At 40.1% G+C, this 20246-nt stretch overlaps 1 protein-coding gene across 1 annotated transcript in view; it reads left to right on the top strand.

Moving 5' to 3' along the window:
* LOC144828385 (uncharacterized) overlaps positions 1-20246 on the top strand; it is a 169439-nt gene that overhangs the window by 69328 nt on the left and 79865 nt on the right. Inside the window, exons 5-6 of the mRNA XM_078686498.1 lie at positions 11866-11955; positions 16326-16415. Of these exons, the coding sequence (XP_078542624.1) occupies positions 11866-11955; positions 16326-16415 (180 nt within the window). The remainder of the gene's footprint in view (positions 1-11865; positions 11956-16325; positions 16416-20246) is intronic.

Below are 20246 nucleotides of genomic sequence, written 5' to 3'. Positions count from 1 at the left end.
GAGCAAGGGACTGACAGATGACAGCCCACCGTCTCCCAACCACTTTGGGTTTTCACACTCTCCTTGAATCGCAGAAGGGCTGGCAGACAGTTCTCTATAGGCAAGAAGTAGATCACAAGGACTGGTTTAGGATCAATACCAAGTATTATCAAAGCATCCTGTCAGTGCAGCTCTCAGGGTCCAGCTGCAAAAACATTCAAAGTAAACAAGCAGTCTTGCATTTAGAACCTATCGACTGTCAATGGGTTGAACCATACTGCACAGTAGCGGATGCTGTGTGTCATGGATAATAAAGAGAAAGTAAAGGTTATATATCAGGCTGTGTTATTTTGTAGGAGAGTGTAACAAGCATGTATGCATCTATAAAATTATACAAGTTTTTTTCTGTTTTATTTGCCTAGTTGGATCGGTAAAAAACAAATAAAAAGTTAACAGGAGCAGGTGGGGAAGTGATTGCATGTGGAGGAAAGAATGCAGAGGTGGGGGCAATATGGAGGGCATTATCACGGAGGACAGGGAAGCCACCCAAGGGCGGGGGAAGCAACGCTGGGGCGTGTGTGGTGGAGGCAGCAAAGAGCAGGTGTGGACGGCAGCAAGCTGAGGCTGAGAAACAGCAGGTGAAGTGGAAGCGAACAGACTAGAGAGCTTAATGTTGAGTTAAAGCGCACAGGAGAGCGGCTCGAAGATTGTAGCTGTAGAAAATCAAAAACGTACATAAGGGCGGCGCAAAGGATAAAGTTGTGGTAAATTACATTTTAATAATATTACTAAAGGAAGTGAGGCTGAGAGAATTGCGAAATACACTGAATAGCAAAAATGCATGCATTCTCATAGAATGCTTAAGAAAAGAGTACTCTATGTTTGGTAAATAATGGTAGTGTTAACAGTGAGAAATTAAATATGCAGGTAGAAGTATAGGAAAGACACTAGATGACATTATTTAAAACTGGTAGTACATGGGAGAACAAGTGAAGGGAGAGTCTGTAATTGCACGCTGAGAGAGGCTCGAAGGAAAAAGGTGTTCACTCTCATGAAGTGATTTTAGAACAAGATAAAAAGCTCTCGAAATGCAGACACTTGTGAGTTAGGATACAAGGAGCCAATCAGAGAGGTGGTAAACATGCCACGCTCGGCGGAAGCGACACAGACTACTCGGACGGGCGAAAAAAATTAAAACCAGTAAGAAAATAAAAGTGACACAACAAAAAGCCAATAGAAACCAATTTACATGTCCCCAATAAGTGTTTAACAGCTCGATTGCTGCATTGTCTGGCAGGCTTCAGCCTAAAAACCAAACACAGTCCACATTCTGGCCCTCATTAGGATAGCGGTTTTTCCGCATCCTCCAGGCCGGCGGAAGAGTCCGCCGGCCCGGAGGATGCCGAAAAACCACTGCGGAGCCTTCACAGACCCCCCGCCAGATTAGGATGGCTGGGGGGTCAGGAAGACCGTCCGGCGGAAAAGCTCTAACATGTCTGGCGGTGTCTATCAGACACCGCCAGGCATATTAGGATGTCAGCATTTCTATGCCTTTCCACGGCGGCATTTCCGCCGTGAAAAGGCATACGGACTTTTGTTTGGGCCCCCAGGGGTGAAGTGGGGGTGGGGGGTGCACATGGGGGGTACCTATGGTACCCCCCTGCATTTGCGTGCACGAAACGGCAGGCACCTCGAGGTGCCTGCCGCTTTGTGCATGCAAATGCACTGCTTTCATTTTTAACCTTGTGGCGGGTGCTGCTTGAAGCAGCACCCGCCGCAATGTTAAAAATACAGGATGTGACTGCCAGGGTGGCGGTCACATCCTAATTGCACAGGAGGGACCGCCGCTGCCCCTGCGGACGGTCCTTCCTACTCTGGGGTGGCAGACAGACGCAGGTCCGTCCGCCATCCTAATCGACCCCATAGTGTGTCCTGAGGAACATCCCAGCAGTGAAGAGCAAGTCAGCCTGAGTCTTTAGCTAAGAGTAATTAATTATGACACATCCCTATACACAGACTAACGAAAGCAGTAAAAGCAACAAGAGTACAAGGAAATGCAGGGGACTGGAGCAGTCAAACCATACACAAACCTGGAACATGAGAAATAAATTGTCCAAAGGAGATGTAACACACCCCATAATTTACTTCATGGTGTAAACCTGTCCCATCCCGAATCCACTCCACTTTCTCCTTCTCCACTTCTCCTACCCATTTTCCTTCAGCCCCTTTGGTAGCAAACTATATTGCCACTGCTACAATCCACTTGGGTTCTGTGAATTTGGATTGCCCTTTATCCTCTACAGAAAATTCAAGTTTAGCATTATTCAGGTTTGAAGCAGTTTGATATTCATATACCTCATCTTGTGTTTTTTTCCTTTTACATAAATATCTCTAAGCTTCATCTCCCATCCCCCCTCTCAACCAAAGTAATGACATTAGGCACTGTATAGTGCACCCACAAAAAAGTAGATGTAACTTACATACACCTTCAGCTTATCAGATGTACCCAATTGTCATTTATTAACTCTTGGGGGCAAATGATCCCATGCAAACACTTCCTTCATCACTGTTATAGTTATAGTTATAGTGATAGTTATAGTTATAGTTATAGTAGTGACTGCACTCACTCGCTTCACAGCTCCTCACTTGGAGAATTAATCTACTAACCCCAGCAAAAATAGCTCAGTCACTAGCAACTAATCAAAGGGCGCCATATTACCCAATATCAGGTTACACCAAGTTATCAATGGTACAACTACTGGAGAAGACATGGCCTCATGGGTTATCATGGTCTTCCACTCCTTGTGTCTCTATGAACAATGTTATGTTATGTTACGTTATGTGACTTTTATATAGCGCACGGCTACTCAAGATGAGTGTCCCGGCGCTTTCCGGGATCCAAGAAAGGATGAATTTACAGCATTTGTTTTCACCCCCCCAAACATCTGGATATGACACTGGTGGATCCGGATCCGTCTACAGCTACTTCCACTGAATCCACAGAAATTCCCTCAGAAACTAGCGACTGGACAATGCCTGGTAACAAAGCTTGAACTTTGTTGTGAATTAAGGAAGTCTACGTTTTTATGAAAACTCCCTTAATATTTTAAATGCTCTTATAATCTGCCCTGACCCTTCTTCTTTTCGCTCGAAGTGCAGAGCTCGCTTAGTGGTCACAGATGAGCAGTTACCAGTGTTTATCTGTCTAAAAGTTGTTTTATTTTTGCTGTTACTCCTCACTCTCAGCAAATTGTATTTTATTAGACACACTGGTCAACATTGCATCCATCATATACTTAGATCAAAAATACTTAGGGTTTATGGGTTTTAAAATAAAATGCACAAACATTAAGGAAAGTTGTATTTCGTCATAAAATGCTGCATAGAAAGGATATGAGTTTCTAATTCACAGTCATTCATACTTAAAACTATAGAATGTTTACACCTGTAACTATACAGGTGCAGACATTTAAACTTTGATAGAATTTTATGATTTTATAACTAGATCATATAATTATATTCCAATAAATTGTACATATGAAAGACATGAGTTCCGCTTATGCCACGTTTTATGATCTAATAAGAACTACAAAATGCCCAGAGCTAAAATGTATCTACTTCTCAAATTGGACAATAACAAAAATGTTGATAACAGAATTGAAAAATCTATTTCGTACACAGAATGTTCGTAGAAAGGTCCTTTGTCCATATCTGAAAATTCCAAAATACAGTTATTCCAGGCAAATTTCAGACAATTTACATTTAATCAAACAAAGTATTTTTTTAACATTCCATTAAAATTGTGCCTCTAACATCATTTACGTATCAACTCCACTGACAGAAAATTTCTCATCCGTCTTTATTTGTACTCTGCTTGAGGAACAAAGGTATGTGCGCAGTTGATTAAGAGAGGGTAAAGTACTCCACAAACAAAGGAATGAAGAATAAATACTTTATTCCAAATTTACCCCACCCACAGGAACAACCTCCAGCTCTATGTGGCTTGTCACAGCAACTGTCAAGATGCAGAGCTTACATTCCAAGCTGGAATGTAGCATGTAAACTTGACAGCCTGCACAAGCCACTGACACTCAAGCCATAAACATAACACATCCCCCCCCTTTTAATTTAATGTTTTTCTTTAAACAGTAACAATGTAAATGTAATAAAGATAGTACAATAATAGGAATATATACATTAAAAAAATAACATAGCAAGTTGCAGCATGCAAATTCAAGAAGAAGGATTCAAGATGCATAATCTGACATCCATGAAGGTTTCCTCCTGATTATTTTGACCATCACGTTCAAACTATTCCTTCCCTCCTCCACGGAACTGTTACCAATGTCATTATTAGGCTCACCGAGAGTGGTATCCATGAGTATATTCTCTACTTCCTTATTCTCAATGAGAGATTCAGTGTCACTCCAAATGTCATTTTCAACACAAAAAGGGGTTTGACATGACTACTTTTGTCACCTCTGAGGATAGCAATACGTTTGAGGTTCCACACCTTGCCATCAATTAGTTTAAATGCAATTTTCAAAACATTTGTCACTTCAAAAGGTTCTAAAAATTAACTAACTCCTTTTTTAACTCTTCATGGTTGCTTGACCTTGACAAACTCTTCATGGTTGCTTGACCTTGACTAACATGACAACCTCAATTTTGGTGTTTACCTTAGAACCTCTCCTACGATCATTCACAGACTTGTACAATTCATTAGTTGCCTTGATCTTGCGCCTCAAACAATCTGAATTCATGTTGGTGCAAGAACTCACCACCATCCATGCAGGATTCCTTTTTGTCCTAGCAACTCTTCCCCTTATAATTTCAAAAGGGGTGCATCCAGTCATATCAGTAATAGTGGTGCGATACGTCCAAACTGTTTTGTGAACATGTAATTCCCAATCATCATCATTCACGCCGACAGATTGGACAGCACCTTTGAGTACCCTGTTGAAGCGCTCAATCATGCCCTTGCCACTGGGATTATATAAGGATGTAGTAAGATGTTTCAAACCAAATCTATCAAAGTAATTCTTTGCTTTGAAAGATAAAAACTGCACACCATTGTCTGTGATGATTTGTGGGGGAATCCCTTCCTCTGTGAATATACTAATTTAAAAAACAATACAGCATCCGTATCCACTTTGTCCACAACCTTGACAACGGACCATCTTGAAAACACATCAATGGCTGAAATAATATACATAGACCCATTACCAAGGGCAATAATGTCTACAGCAGTGGTTTCTCAAAGGAAACACTCATGTTGGGTCTCAGGGTCTTGAGAGATTTGTCTGCATTTGCCCAAACAACACAATTCGTAACAGTGCGTTCAAATAGTATGTCCAACGCAGGCCACAATGAACCCTTTTTAACAGACTGCTTAGTCCTAAAGATGCCACCATGACCCTCATGACACAGCATGATAATAGCATTTCTTAAATGAATGGGAGGAACCGCTATATCACCTCTCCACAAAATACCATTTACTGAAGAGAATTTGTTTTGCACCTCCCAAAAACACCTTAAATCTGAACGTAAGAAACTCTTACTGGGCCATCCGTTTTTGATATAAGCAAGACTTTTATGTACAGACACATCTTTGGTAGCAGGTGGGGAAGTGATTGCATGTGGAGGAAAGAATGCAGAGGTGGGGGCAATATGGAGAGCATTATCATGGAGGACAGGGAAGCAACAGAAGGGCGGGGGAAGCAACGCAGGGGCGTGTGTGGTGGAGGCAGCAAAGCGCAGGTGTGGACGGCAGCAAGCTGAGGCTGAAAAACACCAGGGGAAGTGGAAGCGAACAGACTAGAGAGCTTAATGTTGGGTTAAAGCGCACAGAAGAGCGGCTCGAAGATTGTAGCTGTAGAAAATCGAAAACTAACATAAGGGTGGCGCAAAGGATAAAGTTGTGGTAAATTACATTTTAATAATATTACTAAAGGAAGTGAGGCTGAGAGTATTTAGAAATACACTGTATAGCATAAATGCATGCATTTTCATAGAATGCTTGAGAAAAGAGTACTTTATGTTTGTTAAATAATGGTAGTGTTAACAGTGAGAAATTAAATATGCAGGTAGAAGTATAGGAAAGACACTAGATTACATTATTAAAAACTGATAGTACATGGGAGAACAAGTGGAAGGGAGAGTCTGTAACTGCACGCTGAGAGAGGCTCAAAGGAAAAAGGTGTTCACTCTCAAGGAGTGATTTTAGAACAAGATAAAAAGCTCTCGAAATGCAGACACTTGTGAGTTAGGATACAAGGAGCCAATCAGAGAGGTGGTAAACATGCCACGCTCGGCGGAAGGGACAAAGACTACTCGGACGGGCGAAAAAAACTTTATAACCAGTAAGAAAATAAAAGTGACAAAACAAAAAGCCAATAGAAACCTATTCACATGTCCCCAATAAGTCTTCAACAGCTCGACTGCTGCATTGTCTGGCAGGCTTCAACATAAAAACCAAACACAGTTTACATTCTGTGTGTCCTGAGGAACATCCCAGCAGTGAAGAGGAAGTCAGCTTGAGTCTTTAGCTAAAAGTAATCTAATTATGACACATCCCTATACACAGACTAACGAAAGCAGTAAAAGGAACAAGAGGACAAGGAAATTCAGGGGACTGGAGAAGTCAAACCATACACAAACCTTGAACATGAGAAATAAATTGTCCAATGGAGCTGTAACACACCCCATAATTTGCTTCACGGTGTAAACCTGTCCCATCTCGAATCCACTCCACTTTCTCCTTCTCCACTTCTCCTACCCATTTTCCTTCAGCCCCTTTGGTAGCAAATCGCGCTCAATTTCAAGTACAACCACATATATTGCCACAGCTACAATCCTCTTTGGTTCTGTGAATTTGGATTGCCATTTATCCTCTACAGAAAATTCAAGTTTAGCATTATTCAGGTTTGAAGCAGTTTGATATTCATATACCTCATCTTGTGTTTTTTCCTTTTACTTAAATATCTCTACACTCCATCTCCCATCCCCCCTCTCAACCACAGTAATGACATTAGGCACTGTATAGTGCACCCACAAAAAAGTAAATGTGACTTACATACACCTTCAGCTTATCAGATGTTCCCAATTGTCATTTATTAGCGCTTGGGGCAAATCATCCCATGCAACTCTTCCGTCATCACTGGTATAGTAGTGAATGTACTCACTCACTTCACAACTCCTCACTTGGAGAAGTAATCTACTAACCCCAGCACCAATAGCTCAGTCACTAGCAACTAATCAAAGGGCACCATAATACCCAATCCCAGGTTACACCAAGTTATCAATGATACAACTACTGGAGAAGACATGGCCTCATGGGATATCATGGTCTTCCACTCCTTGTGTCTCTATGATCAATGTAAAGAAAGGATGAATTTACAGCATTTGTTTTCACCCCCTAAACATCTAGATACGGCACTGGTGGATCCGGATCCGTCTACAGCTTCTACCACTGATACCACAGAAACTCCCTCAGAAACTAGCGACTGGACAATGCCAGGTAACAAAGCTTGAACTTTGTTGTGAATTAAGGAAGTCTAAGTTTTTATTAAAAATCGCTCAATATTTCAAATGCTCTTATGAGATCTGCCCTGACCCTTCTACTGTTTGCTTGACGAGCAGAGCTCTCTTAGTGGTAACAGATGAGCAGTTACCAGTGTTTATCTGTCTAAAAGTTGATTTATTTTTGCTGTTACTCCTCACTCTCAGCAAATTGTATTTTATTAGACACACTGGTCAACATTGCATCCATCATATACTTAGATCAAAAATACTTAGGGTTTATGGGTTTTAAAATAAAATGCACAAACATTAAGGAAAGTTGTATTTCGTCATAAAATGCTGCATAGAAAGGATATGAGTTTCTAATTCACAGTCATTCATACTTAAAACTATAGAATGTTTACACCTGTAATGATACAGGTGCAGACATTTAAACTTTGATAGAATTTAATGATTTTATAATTAGATCATATAATTATATTCCTATAAATTGTACATATGAAAGACATGCTTTCTGCTCATGCCATGTTTTATGATCTAATAGGAACTACAAAATGCCCAGAGCCAAACTTGATCTACTTCTCAAATTGGACAATAACAAAAATGTTGATAACAAAATTGAGAAAACTATTTTGTACACAGAATGTTCGGAGAAAGGTCCTTTGTCCATATCTGAAAATCCCAAAATACAGTTTATTCCAGGCAATTTTCAGACAACTTACATTTAATTAAACAAAGTATTTTTGTAACATTCCATTAAAATTGTCCCTCTAACATCATTCACATTTCAACTCCACTGACAGGAAATGTATTTTCCGTCTTTATTTGTACTCTGCTTGTGGAACAAAGGTATGTGGGCGCAGTTGATGAAGGGAGTGTAAAGTACTCCAACAAACAAAGAAATGAAGAATAAATACTTTATTCCAAGTTTACCCCACCCCCAGGAACAACCTCCAGCTCTATATGGCTTGTCACAGCAACGGTCAAGAGACAGAGCTTACATTCCAAGCTGCAATGTAGAATGTAAACTTAACAGCCTGCACAAGCCACTTACACTCAAGCCATAAACATAACACATCTCCCCCCTTTTAATTTTATTTTTTTCTTTAAACAGTAACAATGTAAATGCAATAAAGATAGTACAATAATAGTAATGTATACATTAAAAAAATAACATACCAAGTTGCAGCATGTAAATTCAATAAGAAGGATTCAAGATGCATAATCTGACATCCATGAAGGTTTCCTCCTGATTCTTTTAACCATCACTTTCAAACTATTCCTTCCCTCCTCCACGGAACTGTTACCAATGTCATTATTAGGCTCACCGAGAGTGGTATCCATGAGTGTATTCTCTACTTCCTTATTCTCAATGAGAGATTCAGTGTCACTCCAAATGTCATTTTCAACACAAAAAGGGGTTTGACATGACTACTTTTGTCTTCTCTGAGGATAGCAATACATTTGAGGTTCCACACCTTGCCATCAATTAGTTTAAATGCATTTTTCAAAACATTTGTCACTTCAAAAGGTTCTAAAATTTAACTAACTCCTTTTTTAACTCTTCATGGTTGCTTGACCCTGACTTACATGACAACCTCAATTTTGGTGTTCACCTTAGAACCTCTCCTACGATCATACACAGACTTGTACAATTCATGAGTGTCATTGATCTTGCGCCTCACACAATCCGAATTCATGTTGGTGCAAGAACTCACCACCATCCATGCAGGATTCCTTTTTGTCCTAGCAACTCTTCCCCTTATAATTTCAAAAGGGGTGCATCCAGTCATATCAGTAATAGTGGTGGCATACTTCCAAACTGTTTTGTGAACATGTAATTCCCAATCATCATCATTCACGCCGGCAGATTGGACTGCACCCTTGAGTACCCTGTTGAAGCGCTCAATCATGCCCTTGCCACTGCGATTATATAAGGATGTAGTAAGATGTTTCAAACCAAATCTATCAAAGTAATTCTTTGCTTTGAAAGATAAAAACTGTACACCATTGTCTGGGGTGATTTGTGTGGGACTCCCCTCCTCTGTGAAAATACTATCTTAAAAAACAATACAGCATCCGTATCCACTTTGTCCACAACCTTGACAACGGACCATCTTGAAAACACATCAATGGCTGAAATAATATACATAGACCCATTACCAAGGGCCGATAAAGTCTACAGCTGGGGTTTCCCAAAGGAAACACTGATGTTGTGTCTCAGGGTCTCAAGAGACTTGTCTGCATTTACCCAAACAACACAATTCATAACAGTGCGTACAAATGGTATGTCCATTCCAGGCCACAATGAACCATTTTTAACAGACTGCTTAGTCCTAAAGATGCCACCATGACCCTCATGACACAGCATGCTAATAGCATTTCTTAAATGAATGGGAGGAACCGCTATATCACCTCTCCACAAAATACCATTTACTGAAGAGAATTTGTTTTGCACCTCCCAAAAACACCTTAAATCTGAACGTAAGAAACTCTTACTGGGCCATCCGTTTTTGATATAAGCAAGACTTTTATGTACAGACACATCTTTGGTAGCAGGTGGGGAAGTGATTGCATGTGGAGGAAAGAATGCAGAGGTGGGGGCAATATGGAGAGCATTATCATGGAGGACAGGGAAGCAACAGAAGGGCGGGGGAAGCAACGCAGGGGCGTGTGTGGTGGAGGCAGCAAAGCGCAGGTGTGGACGGCAGCAAGCTGAGGCTGAGAAACACCAGGGGAAGTGTAAGCGAACAGACTAGAGAGCTTAATGTTGGGTTAAAGCGCACAGGAGAGCGGCTCGAAGATTGTAGCTGTAGAAAATCGAAAACTAACATAAGGGTGGCGCAAAGGATAAAGTTGTGGTAAATTACATTTTAATAATATTACTAAAGGAAGTGAGGCTGAGAGAATTTAGAAATACACTGTATAGCATAAATGCATGCATTTTCATAGAATGCTTGAGAAAAGAGTACTTTATGTTTGTTAAATAATGGTAGTGTTAACAGTGAGAAATTAAATATGCAGGTAGAAGTATAGGAAAGACACTAGATTACATTATTAAAAACTGATAGTACATGGGAGAACAAGTGGAAGGGAGAGTCTGTAACTGCACGCTGAGAGAGGCTCAAAGGAAAAAGGTGTTCACTCTCAAGGAGTGATTTTAGAACAAGATAAAAAGCTCTCGAAATGCAGACACTTGTGAGTTAGGATACAAGGAGCCAATCAGAGAGGTGGTAAACATGCCACGCTCGGCGGAAGGGACAAAGACTACTCGGACGGGCGAAAAAAATTATAACCAGTAAAAAAATAAAAGTGACAAAACAAAAAGCCAATAGAAACCTATTCACATGTCCCCAATAAGTCTTCAACAGCTCGACTGCTGCATTGTCTGGCAGGCTTCAACATAAAAACCAAACACAGTTTACATTCTGTGTGTCCTGAGGAACATCCCAGCAGTGAAGAGGAAGTCAGCTTGAGTCTTTAGCTAAAAGTAATCTAATTATGACACATCCCTATACACAGACTAACGAAAGCAGTAAAAGGAACAAGAGGACAAGGAAATGCAGGGGACTGGAGAAGTCAAACCATACACAAACCTTGAACATGAGAAATAAATTGTCCAATGGAGCTGTAACACACCCCATAATTTGCTTCACGGTGTAAACCTGTCCCATTTCGAATCCACTCCACTTTCTCCTTCTCCACTTCTCCTACCCATTTTCCTTCAGCCCCTTTGGTAGCAAATCGCGCTCAATTTCAAGTACAACCACATATATTGCCACAGCTACAATCCTCTTGGGTTCTGTGAATTTGGATTGCCATTTATCCTCTACAGAAAATTCAAGTTTAGCATTATTCAGGTTTGAAGCAGTTTGATATTCATATACCTCATCTTGTGTTTTTTCCTTTTACTTAAATATCTCTACACTCCATCTCCCATCCCCCCTCTCAACCACAGTAATGACATTAGGCACTGTATAGTGCACCCACAAAAAAGTAAATGTGACTTACATACACCTTCAGCTTATCAGATGTTCCCAATTGTCATTTATTAGCGCTTGGGGCAAATCATCCCATGCAACTCTTCCGTCATCACTGGTATAGTAGTGAATGTACTCACTCACTTCACAACTCCTCACTTGGAGAAGTAATCTACTAACCCCAGCACCAATAGCTCAGTCACTAGCAACTAATCAAAGGGCACCATAATACCCAATCCCAGGTTACACCAAGTTATCAATGATACAACTACTGGAGAAGACATGGCCTCATGGGATATCATGGTCTTCCACTCCTTGTGTCTCTATGATCAATGTAAAGAAAGGATGAATTTACAGCATTTGTTTTCACCCCCTAAACATCTAGATACGGCACTGGTGGATCCGGATCCGTCTACAGCTTCTACCACTGAAACCACAGAAACTCCCTCAGAAACTAGCGACTGGACAATGCCAGGTAACAAAGCTTGAACTTTGTTGTGAATTAAGGAAGTCTAAGTTTTTATTAAAAATCGCTCAATATTTAAAATGCTCTTATGAGATCTGCCCTGACCCTTCTACTGTTTGCTTGAAGAGCAGAGCTCTCTTAGTGGTAACAGATGAGCAGTTACTAGTGTTTATCTGTCTAAAAGTTGATTTATTTTTGCTGTTACTCCTCACTCTCAGCAAATTGTATTTTATTAGACACACTGGTCAACATTGCATCCATCATATACTTATATCAAAAATACTTAGGGTTTATGGGTTTTAAAATAAAATGCACAAACATTAAGGAAAGTTGTATTTCGTCATAAAATGCTGCATAGAAAGGATATGAGTTTCTAATTCACAGTCATTCATACTTAAAACTATAGAATGTTTACACCTGTAACGATACAGGTGCAGACATTTAAACTTTGATAGAATTTAATGATTTTATAATTAGATCATATAATTATAATCCTATAAATTGTACATATGAAAGACATGCTTTCTGCTCATGCCATGTTTTATGATCTAATAGGAACTACAAAATGCCCAGAGCCAAACTTGATCTACTTCTCAAATTGGACAATAACAAAAATGTTGATAACAAAATTGAGAAAACTATTTTGTACACAGAATGTTCGGAGAAAGGTCCTTTGTCCATATCTGAAAATCCCAAAATACAGTTTATTCCAGGCAATTTTCAGACAACTTACATTTAATTAAACAAAGTATTTTTGTAACATTCCATTAAAATTGTCCCTCTAACATCATTCACATATCAACTCCACTGACAGGAAATGTATTTTCCGTCTTTATTTGTACTCTGCTTGTGGAACAAAGGTATGTGGGCGCAGTTGATGAAGGGAGTGTAAAGTACTCCACAAACAAAGAAATGAAGAATAAATACTTTATTCCAAGTTTACCCCACCCACAGGAACAACCTCCAGCTCTATATGGCTTGTCACAGCAACGGTCAAGAGACAGAGCTTACATTCCAAGCTGCAATGTAGAATGTAAACTTAACAGCCTGCACAAGCCACTTACACTCAAGCCATAAACATAACACATCTCCCCCCTTTTAATTTTATTTTTTTCTTTAAACAGTAACAATGTAAATGCAATAAAGATAGTACAATAATAGTAATGTATACATTAAAAAAATAACATACCAAGTTGCAGCATGTAAATTCAATAAGAAGGATTCAAGATGCATAATCTGACATCCATGAAGGTTTCCTCCTGATTCTTTTAACCATCACGTTCAAACTATTCCTTCCCTCCTCCACGGAACTGTTACCAATGTCATTATTAGGCTCACCGAGAGTGGTATCCAAGAGTGTATTCTCTACTTCCTTATTCTCAATGAGAGATTCAGTGTCACTCCAAATGTCATTTTCAACACAAAAAGGGGTTTGACATGACTACTTTTGTCTCCTCTGAGGATAGCAATACGTTTGAGGTTCCACACCTTGCCATCAATTAGTTTAAATGTATTTTTCAAAACATTTGTCACTTCAAAAGGTTCTAAAATTTAACTAACTCCTTTTTTAACTCTTCATGGTTGCTTGACCCTGACTTACATGACAACCTCAATTTTGGTGTTCACCTTAGAACCTCTCCTACGATCATACACAGACTTGTACAATTCATGAGTGTCATTGATCTTGCGCCTCACACAATCCGAATTCATGTTGGTGCAAGAACTCACCACCATCCATGCAGGATTCCTTTTTGTCCTAGCAACTCTTCCCCTTATAATTTCAAAAGGGGTGCATCCAGTCATATCAGTAATAGTGGTGGCATACTTCCAAACTGTTTTGTGAACATGTAATTCCCAATCATCATCATTCACGCCGGCAGATTGGACTGCACCCTTGAGTACCCTGTTGAAGCGCTCAATCATGCCCTTGCCACTGCGATTATATAAGGATGTAGTAAGATGTTTCAAACCAAATCTATCAAAGTAATTCTTTGCTTTGAAAGATAAAAACTGTACACCATTGTCTGGGGTGATTTGTGTGGGACTCCCCTCCTCTGTGAAAATACTATCTTAAAAAACAATACAGCATCCATATCCACTTTGTCCACAACCTTGACAACGGACCATCTTGAAAACACATCAATGGCTGAAATAATATACATAGACCCATTACCAAGGGCCGATAAAGTCTACAGCTGGGGTTTCCCAAAGGAAACACTGATGTTGTGTCTCAGGGTCTCAAGAGACTTGTCTGCATTTACCCAAACAACACAATTCATAACAGTGCGTACAAATGGTATGTCCATTCCAGGCCACAATGAACCATTTTTAACAGACTGCTTAGTCCTAAAGATGCCACCATGACCCTCATGACACAGCATGCTAATAGCATTTCTTAAATGAATGGGAGGAACCGCTATATCACCTCTCCACAAAATACCATTTACTGAAGAGAATTTGTTTTGCACCTCCCAAAAACACCTTAAATCTGAACGTAAGAAATTCTTACTGGGCCATCCGTTTTTGATATAAGCAAGACTTTTATGTACAGACACATCTTTGGTAGCAGGTGGGGAAGTGATTGCATGTGGAGGAAAGAATGCAGAGGTGGGGGCAATATGGAGAGCATTATCATGGAGGACAGGGAAGCAACAGAAGGGCGGGGGAAGCAACGCAGGGCCGTGTGTGGTGGAGGCAGCAAAGAGCAGGTGTGGACTGCAGCAAGCTGAGGCTGAGAAACACCAGGGGAAGTGGAAGCGAACAGACTAGAGAGCTTAATGTTGAGTTAAAGCGCACAGGAGAGCGGCTCGAAGATTGTAGCTGTAGAAAATCGAAAACTTACATAAGGGTGGCGCAAAGGATAAAGTTGTGGTAAATTACATTTTAATAATATTACTAAAGGAAGTGAGGCTGAGAGAATTTAGAAATACACTGTATAGCATAAATGCATGCATTTTCATAGAATGCTTGAGAAAAGGGTACTTTATGTTTGTTAAATAATGGTAGTGTTAACAGTGAGAAATTAAATATGCAGGTAGAAGTATAGGAAAGACACTAGATTACATTATTAAAAACTGATAGTACATGGGAGAACAAGTGGAAGGGAGAGTCTGTAACTGCACGCTGAGAGAGGCTCAAAGGAAAAAGGTGTTCACTCTCAAGGAGTGATTTTAGAACAAGATAAAAAGCTCTCGAAATGCAGACACTTGTGAGTTAGGATACAAGGAGCCAATCAGAGAGGTGGTAAACATGCCACGCTCGGCGGAAGCGACACAGACTACTCGGACGGACAAAAAAAAACTTAAAACCAGTATGAAAACAAAAGTGACAAAACAAAAAGCCAATAGAAACCTATTCACATGTCCCCAATAAGTCTTCAACAGCTCGACTGCTGCATTGTCTGGCAGGCTTCAACATAAAAACCAAACACAGTCCACATTCTGTGTGTCCTGAGGAACATCCCAGCCGTGAAGAGGAAGTCAGCTTGAGTCTTTAGCTAAGAGTAATTAATTATGACACGTCCCTATACACAGACTAACGAAAGCAGTAAAAGGAACAAGAGGACAAGGAAATGCAGGGGACTGGAGAAGTCAAACCATATACAAACCTCGAACATGAGAAATAAATTGTCCAAAGGAGATGTAACACACCCCATAATTTGCTTCACGGTGTAAACCTGTCCCATCCCGAATCCACTCCACTTTCTCCTTCTCCACTTCTCCTACCCATTTTCCTTCAGCCCCTTTGGTAGCAAATCGCGCTCAATTTCAAGTACAACCACATATATTGCCACAGCTACAATCCTCTTGGGTTCTGTGAATTTGAATTGCCCTTTATCCTCTACAGAAAATTCAAGTTTAGCATTATTCAGGTTTGAAGCAGTTTGATATTCATATACCTCATCTTGTGGTTTTTTCCTTTTACTTAAATATCTCTATGCTCCATCTCCCATCCCCCCTCTCAACCACAGTAATGACATTAGGCACTGTATAGTGCACCCACAAAAAAGTAAATGTAACTTACATACACCTTCAGCTTATCAGATGTACCCAATTGTCATTTATTAGCGCTTGGGGCAAATCATCCCATGCAACTCTTCCGTCATCACTGTTATAACAGTGACTGTACTCACTAACTTCACAACCCCTCACTTGGAGAAGTAATCTACTAACCCCAGCAAAAATAGCTCAGTCACTAGCAACTAATCAAAGGGCACCATAATACCAATCAAAGGTTACACCAAGTTATCAATGGTACAACTACTGGAGAAGACATGGCCTCATGGGTTATCATCATGGTCTTCCACTCCTTGTGTCTCTATGATCAATGTAAAGAAAGGATGAATTTACAGCATTTGTTTTCACCCCCTAAACATCTAGATACGGCACTGGTGGATCCGGATCCATCTACAGCTTCTACCACTGAAACCACAGAAATTCCCTCAGAAACTAGCGACTGGACAATGCCAGGTAACAAAGCTTGAACTTTGTTGTGAATTAAGGAAGTCTAAGTTTTTATTAAAAATCCCTAAATATTTCAAATGCTCTTATGGGATCTGCCCTGACCCTTCTACTTTTTGCTTGAAGAGCAGAGCTCTCTTAGTAAAAAAAATAAATGTAAATTGATATTTGTATAGCGCACTACGCACCCGCAAAGGTCTCAAGGCGCTTGTACGAATACCACTGTGGAACCCATCCTGGCTTTCCCTGTGAGGTGTCCACTCCTGGGCACCCCCAAGGTGGAGGCCAGGCATCCTTAGCATTGTGGGGGCCGTTGTGGAGATTAAGCAAGCTATTGCCCAGAGTTGCAGAGTGGGACTCCATGATTGGAATAGGCACCGAGGCGAGAATTATCAGGTCCATGGAATTTTGAGCCCAAGACCCGCCAAGGTGGGGAATTGAACCCTGGTCCCAGGCTAGACCTCTGCATCAGGGTCTGCCGCTCTAATCATTGAGCCACACTTCTCCACGAGTGGTAACAGATCAGCAGTTACAAGTGTTTATCTGTCTAAAAGTTGATGTATTTTTGCTGTTACTCCTCACTCACAGCAAATTGTATTTTATTAGACTCACTGGTCAACATTGCATCCATCATATACTTATATCAAAAATACTTAGGGTTTATGGGTTTTAAAATAAAATGCACAAACTTTAAGGAAAGTTGTATTTCGTCATAAAATGCTGCATAGAAAGGATATGAGTTTCTAATTCACAGTCATTCATACTTAAAACTATGGAATGTTTACACCTGTAACGATACAGGTGCAGACATTTAAACTTTGATAGAATTTAATGATTTTATAATTAGATCATATAATTATAATCCTATAAATTGTACATATGAAAGACATGCTTTCTGCTCATGCCATGTTTTATGATCTAATAGGAACTACAAAATGCCCAGAGCCAAACTTGATCTACTTCTCAAATTGGACAATAACAAAAATGTTGATAACAAAATTGAGAAAACTATTTTGTACACAGAATGTTCGGAGAAAGGTCCTTTGTCCATATCTGAAAATCCCAAAATACAGTTTATTCCAGGCAATTTTCAGACAACTTACATTTAATTAAACAAAGTATTTTTGTAACATTCCATTAAAATTGTCCCTCTAACATCATTCACATATCAACTCCACTGACAGGAAATGTATTTTCCGTCTTTATTTATACTCTGCTTGTGGAACAAAGGTATGTGGGCGCAGTTGATGAAGGGAGTGTAAAGTACTCCACAAACAAAGAAATGAAGAATAAATACTTTATTCCAAGTTTACCCCACCCACAGGAACAACCTCCAGCTCTATATGGCTTGTCACAGCAACGGTCAAGAGACAGAGCTTACATTCCAAGCTGCAATGTAGAATGTAAACTTAACAGCCTGCACAAGCCACTTACACTCAAGCCATAAACATAACACATCTCCCCCCTTTTAATTTTATTTTTTTCTTTAAAAAGTAACAATGTAAATGCAATAAAGATAGTACAATAATAGTAATGTATACATTAAAAAAATAACATACCAAGTTGCAGCATGTAAATTCAATAAGAAGGATTCAAGATGCATAATCTGACATCCATGAAGGTTTCCTCCTGATTCTTTTAACCATCACGTTCAAACTATTCCTTCCCTCCTCCACGGAACTGTTACCAATGTCATTATTAGGCTCACCGAGAGTGGTATCCATGAGTGTATTCTCTACTTCCTTATTCTCAATGAGAGATTCAGTGTCACTCCAAATGTCATTTTCAACACAAAAAGGGGTTTGACATGACTACTTTTGTCTCCTCTGAGGATAGCAATACGTTTGAGGTTCTACACCTTGCCATCAATTAGTTTAAATGCATTTTTCAAAACATTTGTCACTTCAAAAGGTTCTAAAATTTAACTAACTCCTTTTTTAACTCTTCATGGTTGCTTGACCCTGACTTACATGACAACCTCAATTTTGGTGTTCACCTTAGAACCTCTCCTACGATCATACACAGACTTGTACAATTCATGAGTGTCATTGATCTTGCGCCTCACACAATCCGAATTCATGTTGGTGCAAAAACTCACCACCATCCATGCAGGATTCCTTTTTGTCCTAGCAACTCTTCCCCTTATAATTTCAAAAGGGGTGCATCCAGTCATATCAGTAATAGTGGTGGCATACTTCCAAACTGTTTTGTGAACATGTAATTCCCAATCATCATCATTCACGCCGGCAGATTGGACTGCACCCTTGAGTACCCTGTTGAAGCGCTCAATCATGCCCTTGCCACTGCGATTATATAAGGATGTAGTAAGATGTTTCAAACCAAATCTATCAAAGTAATTCTTTGCTTTGAAAGATAAAAACTGTACACCATTGTCTGGGGTGATTTGTGTGGGACTCCCCTCCTCTGTGAAAATACTATCTTAAAAAACAATACAGCATCCGTATCCACTTTGTCCACAACCTTGACAACGGACCATCTTGAAAACACATCAATGGCTGAAATAATATACATAGACCCATTAGCAAGGGCCGATAAAGTCTACAGCTGGGGTTTCCCAAAGGAAACACTGATGTTGTGTCGCAGGGTCTCAAGAGACTTGTCTGCATTTACCCAAACAACACAATTCATAACAGTGCGTACAAATGGTATGTCCATTCCAGGCCACAATGAACCATTTTTAACAGACTGCTTAGTCCTAAAGATGCCACCATGACCCTCATGACACAGCATGCTAATAGCATTTCTTAAATGAATGGGAGGAACCGCTATATCACCTCTCCACAAAATACCATTTACTGAAGATAATTTGTTTTGCACCTCCCAAAAACACCTTAAATCTGAACGTAAGAAACTCTTACTGGGCCATCCGTTTTTGATATAAGCAAGACTTTTATGTACAGACACATCTTTGGTAGCAGGTGGGGAAGTGATTGCATGTGGAGGAAAGAATGCAGAGGTGGGGGCAATATGGAGAGCATTATCATGGAGGACAGGGAAGCAACAGAAGGGCGGGGGAAGCAACGCAGGGCCGTGTGTGGTGGAGGCAGCAAAGAGCAGGTGTGGACTGCAGCAAGCTGAGGCTGAGAAACACCAGGGGAAGTGGAAGCGAACAGACTAGAGAGCTTAATGTTGAGTTAAAGCGCACAGGAGAGCGGCTCGAAGATTGTAGCTGTAGAAAATCGAAAACTTACATAAGGGTGGCGCAAAGGATAAAGTTGTGGTAAATTACATTTTAATAATATTACTAAAGGAAGTGAGGCTGAGAGAATTTAGAAATACACTGTATAGCATAAATGCATGCATTTTCATAGAATGCTTGAGAAAAGGGTACTTTATGTTTGTTAAATAATGGTAGTGTTAACAGTGAGAAATTAAATATGCAGGTAGAAGTATAGGAAAGACACTAGATTACATTATTAAAAACTGATAGTACATGGGAGAACAAGTGGAAGGGAGAGTCTGTAACTGCACGCTGAGAGAGGCTCAAAGGAAAAAGGTGTTCACTCTCAAGGAGTGATTTTAGAACAAGATAAAAAGCTCTCGAAATGCAGACACTTGTGAGTTAGGATACAAGGAGCCAATCAGAGAGGTGGTAAACATGCCACGCTCGGCGGAAGCGACACAGACTACTCGGACGGACAAAAAAAAACTTAAAACCAGTATGAAAACAAAAGTGACAAAACAAAAAGCCAATAGAAACCTATTCACATGTCCCCAATAAGTCTTCAACAGCTCGACTGCTGCATTGTCTGGCAGGCTTCAACATAAAAACCAAACACAGTCCACATTCTGTGTGTCCTGAGGAACATCCCAGCCGTG

This window comes from Lissotriton helveticus, chromosome 4_1, assembly GCF_964261635.1.
Source record: "Lissotriton helveticus chromosome 4_1, aLisHel1.1, whole genome shotgun sequence".
In the NCBI taxonomy this organism is placed as follows: domain Eukaryota; kingdom Metazoa; phylum Chordata; class Amphibia; order Caudata; family Salamandridae; genus Lissotriton; species Lissotriton helveticus.
Note: the sequence above shows the minus strand (reverse complement) of the source record. Positions and strands in the feature narration are given on the sequence as shown.